Source organism: Gavialis gangeticus, unplaced genomic scaffold, assembly GCF_001723915.1.
Source record: "Gavialis gangeticus isolate Ggan-Ray unplaced genomic scaffold, GavGan_comp1, whole genome shotgun sequence".
Lineage (NCBI taxonomy): Eukaryota > Metazoa > Chordata > Crocodylia > Gavialidae > Gavialis > Gavialis gangeticus.
The window spans coordinates 14,036,572-14,050,049 of record NW_017729004.1 but is presented as its reverse complement, the minus strand read 5'-3'; the positions used below and the strand labels follow the sequence as shown (position 1 = coordinate 14,050,049).

The window sequence follows — 13,478 nt, the reverse complement described above, 5'->3', positions numbered from 1 at the left end:
GCAGGCTGGAACTCTGCCAGCCTGCAAGGGAAGAGCCATGGTTTCCCATGTTTTTCTCCTTTGAAGGAGAATCCATTTTTGTTTGTGACCTTTTCATATATTCTCGTGACACACTTCTGCGTTGCAGCCCATGGGTTGAGAAACGCTGCTCTAGTGGATGCCTTGAACTGTTCCTGATACTGGGGGCTCTCCAGCAAGGAGTCTAGGCATCCTGAGAGTCCAGGCTCAGTGGTGCAGAGCTCTGACTAGAGAGAGTGCTCTCAGGATTTCAGGCTCTCCGGTCTGCAGTTAGGGACATTAGAAACCTGAGGGTCCCTCGGACAGTCTGTGTACCAAGCCTATCCCTGAGATGCAGACCCTGAGCACCCAGGCACCTGATCTTAGTGGCAGGAAACCAGGTAAATCTCCAGTGGGAACTTGCCTGTGTTTTGTCAAAAGTTCTTCTCAACTCGTGTGTTCATCAGTAAACATTTTTGGTTTAGATAAATTCATATTTTCTGATTAAACCTTGTTTGGTTGAAGAACTCCTCAATAGTTCTGGCTAGCAGTGAGAAATTAGAACCACCATATCATCCTGATAATGACTTTCTTAATTGGAGGCCTTATCCTTCAACCACAGTGCAGTAACAGTTCCTGTATACTTCTTTAGGGGTTGCATGCATGCCTGTCTGTCACTGAAATCACTGAGTGGTGGGTTTTTTTGTTTTTTTTTTTTGGGTTTTTTTTTGGGTTTTTTTTATACTGGATTTTGTGGTAAAGATGCAGACCTGCCAGAAACTGGGAGGACACCACTGACTCTAACTACCAGTGATGTGCGCTCTGCAAAATATATCTCACAGTGACTAAAGGAGCCAAATCTATTTACTTTAGTAAAAATAAGGCTAAGAAGCAATGTAATTATAGTCTATGGATACCTGCGTATCAGGAAGATGCGTTATGCCAGTGTTCTTTAAGCTAGCAGACTTAGGCTACCCAAATCCAAGTATGGTGTCAAGTGGAGGTGGACATCATAATGTTCAAACTTGAAAAAAGATGCACATTTTTAACAATTAACCATTGGGACTGATTACCAAGGGACATAGTGCCAGTAAATTCTCAATCTTTCAGAGTCTTTGCATCAAGACTTTCTCTTTCTGAAATGTTTACTGTAATTCAAGCACAATTAGTTGGGCTAAATGAAAGAATCAGTGGGTTATGTTTTATACCTTCATTTTGCAGAAATCTTGACTAGATCAGGGGTGACAACCTTTAAGGACTGTGCACTTCCAACTTGGTCTCTGTTGTGGGCTGCTGGGCACCTCAGCAGCCCCCCTGTGCTTTCTGTACGGTGTCAGTGGGGCAGCAAGGGGAAGCAGCTTGGCACAAAGAAGGGAGTGCTGAGAAGGCAGCATTTGGCTTGGGTGCTGTGAAGAGAATCAGAGACATGTCCGAGGACGGCATGGTGCAAAGCAGAGAAGGTGTCTATGCTGCTGATCCATGTCACCATTGACCATAGGTTGCCCACTCCTGGACTATGTAATTATAATGGTCCCTTCTGATCTCAATGTTTATCAAATTCATTGAACATATGCCACTGAATAGCGAGAGACAAGGGTTGTATTCAAAACTTGCGACCTATGTATTCAAGACTCTGTCCCAGTCAGGGTTTTTATTTTAAGACTGCTGAGAGTTCATGAATCTCCCAGGCCCCATATTTACTCAGCTGCATTTTCTTTCTGAGTTGAGGAATTAACTTTTCAAAGCGTGGCATCCCTAATACAAACTTCCAAAAAATGTAATAGCATCTCCTTGAGCCCGGTTGGTAGATAAGTGTAGTGTCATGGTCTTAGAGGACAGGACCTAGGAACTCCTGAGCTCTAATTCCAGCTCTCCCACTGACTTTCTTTCACCATAGGCAGTATCTAATATATTTACTTCAGTGTTTCTTTGCAGGTAGCATTTACTTATTCAGAAGGTTGTTCTGCAAATCAGTGAGTTAATGGGTCGGATTCAGTCCAGGATTTTGCGTCTATTTAAACTCCGAGGTGGAAAGTCACAGCTGAGCGGTTGCCAAGAATTTATAGATATGTACTATGGTGTGGGTGTAAATTAAAGAGTGGGAAGCTGCTTTATCTCCATCCTCTAATTAAAATCTTAGTCACTTTATGGATGTTTGGACAACTGCTGAATAGTGGGTATGGCAATTAGTGCTCTCTGATGCACCCTATTTTTTAACTTTCCCTGTTCTTGCCTCTTCCAAGGTTTGGGTGAAAGAGGAGACTAACTCCACTTCTGTGACAAGTGATGAATTCCAAATTGATGCACCACTACTCCATTGGCATACAAATCCATTTTCTTTCCAGTTTACTCCAGTATACAGTTTGTATCGCCATTTGTATCACTTGCTGATGAACTGAACTCATTACTTTTTTTGGTCAGGAAGAAAATCATAATAATCACAAATTCATAGAAACTGAGAGAGACAGAGGAGACCTACTAGGTGCTTTCTAATAAGTCTTTCTGCAAGTACAGGATTATTCCCCCCCAAAACATTTTTACTGTCTTGACCAGTCTATATTTGCGCCATGTAATTAGCTTGCTATCTCTTTCCTTGGGAGCTTAATTCACTGCCTAATAGATCTCACTATCAGAAGGATTTTCCCCTTATAATTCTTTTAAAATGTTTAGCCAAAATTTGTTCCTTTTTTTTGCCTTTATCATAAATTTTGCTGCTGAGTTTTGGATTTTTTTTTTATTATTAGCATTGGCATGTATCCATGACTTCATCAACATATTCTGACAAGTGGGAAATTTGTGCCTTAAACAGAGATCATAGTGAGTTGATAAGCAATTACAGCTCTGATATTTGTACAAGAGATACCAATATTCCAAAAGTCTTGTTGCCTGAATGTCAATTTACTTGTTTTTGTTATAACTATTGACCTGCATATCCCCATATTGGTCTTTAAAGTTCATGGTCCGAGATTCTTCTTTTTGTATAATTTCAGTGGAGTAGTATCTGGAATAAATTTAGCTTCCTGTGTTGCATCTTAACTCTGCAGTGCATATTTTTGGGTAACTTGGAGTGTTTTAGGAATTAAAATAGGGGTGTGTGTTTTTTATAAATAGCTTTCATGCATTTGGCCAATGTTTTCTGAGATCTTTGAGATACCTTTTGAAGTTTTCGAGTAGGATCTGACTAGAGCTGATGTTAAAGGAGTATAGAAGTGTCTTGGGGCCATAGGAATGTTAGGGGGCTTGTAAACCTCAAAGTGGAATAATATTCAGTGCTTTAAGATTGGCATGTCCAGACGGGATAGCGTTCCTGCTGTTGTCAAGCAAGCGTCTGATACCTGGTGAAAATTTGGAGTAACCGAGGTCACTGGTCACACATGAAAATCTTGGCTTTGGTTGGAGTCTGTCCTTGCTCTCATTTACGTTGCCAGATGTTCATTAACTTCAGTGGCAGGATGTATTACCACTTATTTTAATATTTTATATCTGTTTTTATGATTTACCTGGCTCTTATTGTAAGCTGTCCTGAACCTTTTTTCAGGGAGAGCAGCATATAAATCGCACAAATAAATAAAAAGATTTCAAGCTATTACCTAGATTTTATGGTAGATGCAATAGTGTTGAGAAAACTACTACTACTACCACCCACACCCTATCTCTCTCTCTCTCTCTTCTACTCCTCCTCCTCCTCCTCCTCCTCCTCTCTCCTACTACTACACACACACACTTTACACTTTTTTTGCTTCTTTAACTGTAGCAATTTTGGTTGGTTGCAGCTTTATAGGTGGACGATCAATTTTGTACTTACGCTCTTTTTTTTTTCCGAAGTGTTTCTTTTTAAAAATAAATTGCTTAATCCGGAAGATTCTTGACCTTCTGATTGAGCAATTGAAAACTTAAATAAAAAATTACAGCAGATCTTGAAACTTCTTCCATTTTAAGTGAGGCAGCTGCCAAGCTGAACAGCAAGTACGGCTGGTTTTCTTCATACTAGTGTCTGCCACTTTGAAATGTAAATTAAAAAAGACTTTAAAATGCTTTTTGATACAGTTTTTCCATATTCACTTTTTAGTATAACAGATATGATTCAATTCAGTCTACTCTTGAGCTTTAAACCAGTGGAACAAAATCATTTGGGACAGTTATATTAGTTTACCAGACCAGAAACTTGGCTGTTTCACTTAGTACCCACCACCCACCATTCAACAGCTAAAGTCTAAACCATGGGTAGGCAAGCCCTAGTTCACGTGCCAGTATCTGGCATGCAAAGACATTTTGTTTGGCGCACAGGCCTCTGGGTGGATGGTTGGGAAGTGGCCGGGGCTGAACTGCCACAACAAGGATTGGGCCCCTCGCAACTCCCCTGCCACCTGCCCCTGGCATGCCAACATCTTACAGATTGAGGCTGGGGGCGTTTTTTGGCACTCTGCCCAAAAATGTTGCTGACCCCAGTCTAAACTGCATTCGAGTGCATTCAATTCATTGTGAGCATATACTGACCCACTACTTCCCTAGCATTGCAGCGGCAGGGCATGGGCAGTACCCATGGCCCGTGCTTTTATCTCTTGCACTCTATAGCGTGTTTCAAGTTTTGTACCTTGTAATTATATATGGTACCTTTGGGGAATTCTTACGGAAATAATTGTCAGCAAATGCAGAGGTTTCAACTCAGTGGTCTCATTGGCCTTCCAGTCCAACGCAAATATATTGCTCTGACCTTCTGGAAAAAACAGGTTTCAGCTTTTTTTTTAATTACAGAGTTTGGGGTTGAGCAGAGAAATAAAGGGAGAACTGATTTTTGCCATCACTTGCGAATTGTAAACTACAATTATTTGCAATCCCATTTTTTGCTGGAAAGGGTTGGTGGGCATATTCTGTCATCTCTGTTTTATTCAGGGGACCAGCCATGATAGGGAAGGATGTTGTTCAACTCCACAAAGTTTTATTTTAGAATGGGTAGGAGCTACAGAGCCAGTGGGAGCCAGAAAGGGCATTTGACTTTTCGGGACGTCACGGCGGAGGGTGGAATTAACGTTAGAGACCGGTTCTGTGCCTTTCTATGGATTTCAGATTTGGGGGTTGAAATTGTGGGCAGGTTTTTAGTGCTGTTCATCAGGAGTAATATTATTATTACTCTAAAGTGTGTTTAAAGGTGCGCCCACTTTTTCTACCCTTTACCTTTGCTAGTGTGGCCTCCTGGGTGGGGCAATGGATTGGTGTCAGGAGACCTGCCTCTTATTCCTGGCTCTGCCATTTCACCCCATGCATGAGCTGATCAGTTTGTTACATTTGCGTGCTCTTTTTTACCTGCTTCCCACCCTTTATCTTTGTCTGTTTAGACTGAGATCTCTTCAGTGGAGAGCACGTTGTCTCACCTATGTGTTTGTACACAGCACCAGGAAGTGATTAGCTTCTTTGGGGCCATTTTAATACAAATAAGTAGTAGTAATTATTTCTTTATCTCCCTTGTGACCAACCTTCTTCTTGTGACCTTTTTTTTTTTCTTGATGAACCTTGGTAACAGTGGTTCACAACCTTTTTAGGCTCAAGGCACCCCTCGATAGGACTTGAGGCATCCCTTGGAAAATGACAGCTCTTAGTTTACGTTTTGTTTTTGACTACAGGAAAATAATAGAGCAATTCTGCTGCTGCAGTGAACTCAGAAAGACCACAACAGGGCAGAATGGTTTTAACACTGTGGATTCCTATTTGAAATTTCTGGGTTTCTCTTACGAATCGTATTCAGACACCTACCACTGCTAACATTGTGTGGCATCCTACATCATCCTTGAAAGGATCACAAGGCACTCCTGGGTGCCATAGCGCCCTGGTTGAGACTCTCTGCTCTCTGAGATTCAAAGTGGTAGGTCTCATGTGGGGTCAACTTTAATAATAATGAACAAGCTACACTGAACACTGTGTAGGAAAATGCAAGCACTCATTCCTGCTGCAGTAGTATACAGATTCCATTTTTACTGATGTCTTTCTTTTCCTACAGACATTGTTGTTTTAACATAATTTCATTAATCCAGTCAATATGTACCCTACAGCAACGAGAGCTGTGTAGGATGTGCGCGCCCTGCAGGATTCCTTCTTGCTATAGATTTTCCACTACACCTGGTTGTGCTAATGTACTTGCAGGAAGGGAAAACACGCTCCCAGCCCTCCAAGAAGCTAAAATCCTGCACACCAATGAATGCTGTTTTTTTTTCCGACTCCACTTTGCAATATGCAACCCAGGTTAACAGTTGCTGTAGAAAGGGCTTTAATTGAAAGATGTTTAAGCCAATTCCCTTAACTGTCAAAGGATTTAATCCATGAATTATGTTTGCTACAGTTGTTAGGTTATTTCAGCAGTGCAGAGTTTAAGTACCTTTTGTGCACTGCCATAGGGGATGGATGGCAGCCCCTGACATTCATACACAGTTGGCTGAGAACAGTTGATAATGATGGATGAATGATGTCTTCGCTTATGCCTCTGAGTACATAAATGACTGCATTTTTATTTGCTTTGTAATCTGCACCCAATTACACATCTCAGGGTAAATATACATTTTTCAGTAAAATGTACTGTATTGACACCTTGAAGGACAATCCCTAAAATATATTCCAGCTTCTTCAGACCGGATGAAGACAACAACAAACTCATTTATATTTTTGGGCCAGTTGCCTTGAAACGCCCTGCTCTTCGCTGAACAAAACTGGCCAAAACTCGCCCACAGAACTCATTGCCTCTGCCTGTCCAGAAGCAGAACTGCCTTTACGAATGCAGTCAGATTCAGTTTTAATCTGTTTTGTTTGCAATAAAGCTAGACCATTCCTTACAGCAGTGGGGGCTGAGCTTTTTGGAAATCTTCCCACAAATTAGCTCTGTGCCCTTCTCAAGTGTCACTCCACTTCCTTTCCCTCACCCAGTCTCCTGCTCTGCCTTCTGCTTCTTGCCCTATGCTCCCTGCCTGACCTGATGCTCTGCTTTCTGCTCCCTGCCCTGTCTGCCACTGTGCTGCTTTCATATAACATCTTAGGCTTAGATCTTGAGAGCATGTCTACATTACAAACTTACCATTTCAAGCAGTGATGTCTTCAAACACACCTTGCTGCTATGATGAGCTTCCTACAGATCTGGAAGCAGTGTAGTCCTGTTTACATATTTAAAACAGTATTGCCATTCTTAGTGTGTTAAACACCCCAGACAAAAATTGCCATTATCCATTGAGAGATTAAGAAAATGCCTCAGTTTTTTGGTAAGCCAAATATTTCAACTGTGTTCTTTGTTATGAAAAAGTTGCAGTGCGTTTAAAAGACACACAATACTTTGTGAAAAAATCAAACTTAAACAGCACCATGGGGAAAAAAATGGCTTTTTTTAGTGTTAAGGCCTTTTGAAAAAGATTAAATTAATCTTTTAGACGGAAAAATTATAAACCTGTTCTACATATAAATTGTTGAATTAACCAAGAAAAGCAGTTCTCTTATAATAGGTTACCAAGCCATTTAGGGAATATATCACTACTGGAAAGATGATTGTCCTTTAAAATCTAAATCCCAGTAGGAAGCTGCAAATGAGAGAAATTTTCTGACCTAGTAGGAGAAGAGGTTTACTCCAACTTCAGATTGCAGGGGATAATAATATGACCCTAAGAATATCTGTAATCTTCCCTATCATGGTGGCCAGCCATTTGTTGAGAATCTGATATTATTTGAGGAGGGTTAGCAGTTGTGTGGTGCTGATGAAATCCCGAGCTTACCAGGGGCATGCCGTGTGATTGCCTGTGGTAGAAGGGGACTGGACCCGAGGCAGGACCCAAGAGATCCCTTCCAGCCCTGTGTTCATAAAACAGAAGGGTTGTCTTTTGTATGGACATTGAAGTCAACTGGAACCACGTGGTTCAATAAGCAATATGTAGCTCAGTATTTGCCCAGGCCAGTTCATAGTAATAGATTCTGGATGCTTGTCTATGAAAAGCACATTGGACAGAAGGCTGGAGTATGCATGGATAGAAGTGGTTCAGAGAAAGAGTTCAGGGCACGGTTCATCACAGAGTTAAGGGGATGGGGCTTTATTGCACTTCAGATACTCCACAGTAGCTGTCCACTCTTACCCTGTAGTAAAGGGAGAGGTAGTTAGCTATGCTGTAATAAAGAGAAGCTAACCTGTGGTTGCTTAGCCTTCAGTGAAAGAAGCTAGCTTCCTTTGACCTGGTGCAACGACCACACTCATGGATAGCTGCCAAAATATAGCTGACATCTCCACCCTCCTTTCCCTCAAAGAAACCCTTTTGCGTCCATGCACTGAGCCAGAAGATGGCTATAGTTTTCATTCAGGCTCTTAATGTTTGCCTATCCACTGTTCTTCCCTGCGGCAGTTTAGCACTGTCCAAAGTGCTACTCTCGAGACTGGGCAGAAATAAGCCTTATTATCCAGGTGAGTCACAGTTGTGCTCCAAAGTGAAGCAAACCGCTCTGTTTGTCCCTTGTGCCTGTTACGTAGGACGGCTTTCGAGTGTGGTGTTTATCTCGAACACGATGCTGTTATGAGAGCATCATGCTCTCCACAAGACTTAATGCAACAGAAACTCAGCTACTAGGCAGAGTATCAAAAGTGCAGTTTTGTTTCCAGGAACAGTGGCTTACTGGTTATTTTTTTCACTGGTTCCTGGGTTATTACATTGTTTTGATAATCTTGGCAGGGATCTGTCACTCTGTGTTGGTATAATTGAAACTCGTTTTCCCCGAGGAATCGCTCTGCTGCTTGGTTTATTTGTTTACTGACATTGACAGAGATCCTAATGGCTTTTAAAACCCAATTTGTGCATCGCTGAATATCCTCCAAAGAGGAAAATAAGATTAAATTTATCAGTAAAATAAGGTTCTCCTTGCAGTGTTTTGGCTGGCTCTTCTTCTCTACCTGAGCAAATCACTGTGGGCTCAAAAGCTGTATGGGGGCCCTCTGCAATATGCATCTCCATTTTGATGTTATTTTTGCTGGCTTCAAGTTCTCAAGGGGATAAACCACAACAAGTCGTTTACGACCTCGAGAGTTGTTGGCCAGCTTTTCCTTTGTGTGCTGCTCTTTGTCTTCAGCTCATGGCAAACTGGAGCCAGCAGAATACAAAATAAGTAAAGTGAAATAAGTCTTGTTTTGGGAAAGCTTTTACTACCTTGCCACCTCCAAATGCTGTGATAGTTATTATGAAATGTGTATCAAAAGCATAACAATCATGGGTCCTGATTTACTGCAGTAGTTAAATATTTGCCCAGCTTCAAACACATGAATACGCTCATCGAAGTTGGGAGGACTATTTCAATATTTAAGTACCTTGCTGAATTGAGGATGTAGATGGATACAGGGTGTGTCCTAAAGATCATGCATATCCATCAATGACCCCAGGCGGGACAGCAGTTCAGGAGGGAATTCTTACTGATGAGAAGGAAGGAGGAATTTCTTGAAGTTTTCATTGAAGGAAGAAAACGTTAATGGAGTTTTTTAATATCTAAAAAGCATTGGCTCAGTTTCTGTTTTCAGTAGAGGATCAGATAGCTTTTTTATTTTATCAAAGCAATCCCTAATTATTTCCTGAACTGTGTTCTTTGTCAATAATACAGGGCTTGCCAAGATTTCTTTGACCCTGAATGTGAACATCACAAGGAGATATGTTTTGAAAATTCTGCTGGTTTTAAAGGTTATCTGTCAGGTTGTATCTATGTAACTGAGATGCAAACTGAGACTGACTTCACATCTGAAGTGTAACGTCATACCATCTTGCCTGCCTTCTTCTATCCCCCTCTAGTAGAGCTCATTGGTTTTGGTAGCACAGTGGTAAGAGGTATTATAAATATTGTAATCCCATTATATCCTTATGTGCCTTGCAGAGGTGGGCAAATAGCATTATCTCCTTTTTGCAGATGCCAGAATTGAGGTTCAGAGAGTTAACCCTAACCCTAACCCAAAGTCAGATGATGAGCCAGTGGGAAAGTCAGGGATAGAACATAGCTCCCGTTTCCTACTTACCTGTTATAATCGCCCAGATCAATAGCAAAATATGTGACAGTACTTTATTTCAGTCTTCCCTTTCTATTGCATTGCAGTGCCGAAGACAAGGATTTTAGCTACTGGGGGAGCATCTCATAATAAAGAAATTTTACAGGTAAGTGTGGAACACTTGAGTTTATCAGTGTTTTGGATGAGGGGTTGAAAGCACTCTGTCCAAATTTGCAGGCAACACCAAACTACGGGGTACAGTAAATGTGCTGGAGGGCAGGGAATGAATCCAGGTGGATTTGGATAGACCGGGAAAGTGGGCAGATCAGTATAGGATGCAGTTTAACATGGATAAGTGCAAGGTGCTGCACCTAGGGAGAGAGAATCTCCAATACACCTATAGACTGGGAAGTACCATTCTGAGTACCACGGCAGTGGAAAGGAATCTCAGAGTCTTGGTCAACGCAAAAATGAACGTGAGTTGCCAGTGTGACGAAGTTATAAGTAAGGCTGACCACACTCTTTCTTCCATTAGTAGGTGCATCACAAGCAGGTATAGGGAGGTGACACTTCCCCTCTATGCGACACTGGTCAGGCTGCAGCTGGAGTACTGTGTCCAGTTCTGGGCGCCGCACTTCAAGAGGGATGCAACTAGCATTGAGAGTGTTCAGAGAAGGGGTACTCATATGGTTGAGGGCCTGTGGGTAAGATTATATGAAGACAGACTGAGGAACCTGAATCTCTTCAGCCTCTGCAAGAGAACGCTGAGAGGTGATCTTGTGGCTGTCTACAAACTCATCATGGTGGGGAGGTCAGCAGGGAATAGGGGATACTCTGTTTACTAGGGCGCCCCTCAGGGTTACTAGAAATAATGGCCACAAACTAAAGGAGAGTAGATTTAGATTGAATATCTGAAAGAAATTATTTACGGTGAGGGTTGCCAAAATATGGAGTGGGCTTCCAAGGGAGGTGGTGCTTTCCCCTACCCTGGAGGTGTTCAAGAAAAGGTTAGACAGGCACCTAGCTGGGGTTCTTTAACCTCAGCGCTCTTTCCTGCCTGGAGCGGGGGGTCGGACTCGATCTACGAAGTCCCTTTTGACCCTAGAAATCTATGCAATCTATGAGTTTGTAAGGAAATTGCGTTGAACTGGGTGGTCACAGTTGCAACACTAGAGTTTTATCTACATGTATTGAGCACAAACAACTATAGTTAATTCATAGACTGTTTACATGTTTGTGAAAACATTGGTGATTTCCAAGCTTCATAACTTGAGTCATATTACTTGATCAAATAAACTGCACAGTTCTTGGGAAGAGAACATTTTATGTGGCTTTAGTTAAAAACAAAACAAAAAAACAAAAACCAGACAACTCTTTCCTTCTCCCCCAGAAAAATTCAGTATTGGACCATTGGTCAATGTTCAACACTTTGGAAAATCTTCACCTTCCATACTTGGGACAGGTCTGGCAGTCAAACCTCTGTTTGCTCACAGATCAGATATTTCACATTGCACCATTAGTGCATCTCAGTACTAGTTCACCATTGGTGCATCTTTGGCAACTACTGCATAACCAGCAGGTTAGGGCACCCAAGGGAATCCATACCTACCCCAGCCCTGGAACAGTGTCCACCTGGGAGTGCAAGGAAGCCTAGGGCTTCCATTGGAACACTTACATATCTGTACACCAATGCCAGGAGCTTGGGGAACAAACAGAAGAAACTGGTCCTCCTGGTAAGCAAGAAAGACTAAACATGCTTTGCAGAGGAAAGTTCCATTTGGCTGGGTGCCCAGGGAACTACAGTCTGCAGTGCATCCCTCCCCACAACCCTCTCCATGTGCCCTGCAGCTCCTGATCCAGCAGTGCTGACAGGTGTAGTGCACTGAATCAAGGTCTGCCACTACTGCTTCAGCAAGCTCATTCAAGTACAGCGTAGGCTGGTGTGGAGTGTGATGAGTGGCTATGGTCATGAGCATCTTCAAGCTCTGCTCCCTGTTCTTGTCTGCCAGCAGCTATGTGGCCACCGAGAACACTGCTGTGCCGGATGGCAGGCAGGGCAGTGTTGCTCTGGGCCACTTGCGGGCCACCTTCTGCTGCTTTGGGGCACTTGAGACGAGCATCAGTGGTTGGGAGCACGTTGTCCTGAGGTTCTGGGCTGATGAGCAGTAGCAGGAGAAGTTCAGGATGCACTAAGTCACCAGGGGGATACCTGCCAAGCTGTTCCTTACCCTGGCATGCCAGGGGATCAACATAAGGGCACCCCTCACTGTAGAGAAATGTGTTGCCATCACCAGCTGGAAGCTCAAGGCCCTTGACTTCCTCTGCTCCCCTGCCAACTAGTTTGGGATGGGCAAGTCCAGAGCGCATGTGGGAGCAGTGTCTGGTGTCCAGTGGGTGCTAGTACTGGGATCACCCAGCTTAGCAACCCACGGGAGATCAGCAGTGGGGGAGGATGCTGCCAATCTTACAGAAGTTTCATCAGCTAAGTGCATGGGGGCTCATGTGCTGTAGCAGCCCCTTGCACTTGCAGCACGATGCTCAGCCCTGGGCCTCACCTGACATTATGACACTTTGTGTAACATACACACCTCCTGGCAGTGCTGTCCATGGTGTGGCCCTTGGCTAGCACAGTCCTGCACAGCTCTGACTCTCCCTCCACTTCAGGAGAGGGGCTGATGGGGTTTCCCTCTATTCTAGTTGTACCCTTTACCACGAGCCAGTTTTGAATTTCCTGCACACAAGCTCAACCACCGACATGTTCTTGCTCGGTGCCCTTAACTGGTTGCACCAGAGATCCAGGTGCAATAGGAACGTGTGTTTTGCATAGCAGGATGGCTTGGGAGGTGGGTGGGTGCTGGGTTTTTTGGGTGGGAATGATTCTATCTTTACAAAGAAAGATAGTACTGAGCTGTAAGTCTGCAGGGCAACTTATGAGCCTGGGTCCATGTCCCTGGGGCAGTAGAGTTCAGCATGACAAACAGACTCCTTGAAACCTTCAGAAGAAGGGGTGAGGAGCAAAGCTTCCTGGGATGCTGGAGGACTGAGCCATGGCATGTGGCACTATGTGTAACATTACACATGGTGCTGGAAAAGTTTACAGTGCTGATGATTTATTATTCATAGAAATCATAGAAAAGTAGGGTTGGATCGGACCTCAGGGGGGTCACATCTAGTCCAACCCCCTGCTCAAAGCAGAACCATCCCTAACTAGATCATCCCAGCCAAGGCTTTGTCTAGCCGGGTCTTGAAAACCTCTAAGGATGGAGGTTCCACCACCTCTCTGGGTAATTTGTTCCAGTGCTTTAGTACTCTCCCTAGTGAGAAAATTATTCCTAATGTCTAACCTCAACTTCCCTTGCTGCAACTTGAGACCATTGCTCCTTGGTTCTGTCATCCCTGAGAATAGTTCTCTGGGATCCTGAAAGGAAGGATCTTCAACGTCATCATAAATCTGCCCAGATGTTGGCTGCTGTCTGAAAAGAATGATGTTTTGGAACCCTTC

General features: G+C 43.2%; 1 protein-coding gene across 4 annotated transcripts in view; it reads left to right on the top strand.

Annotated features, from left to right (window-relative positions):
- The window catches only part of XYLB (xylulokinase), a 204,372-nt gene that overhangs the window by 152,364 nt on the left and 38,530 nt on the right, over positions 1-13,478 (top strand). For all 4 annotated transcript variants that reach the window (XM_019508110.1, XM_019508103.1, XM_019508104.1 and 1 more), the window contains one exon: positions 10,084-10,142. In XM_019508110.1, coding sequence (XP_019363655.1) covers positions 10,084-10,142 — 59 coding nt within the window. The remainder of the gene's footprint in view (positions 1-10,083; positions 10,143-13,478) is intronic.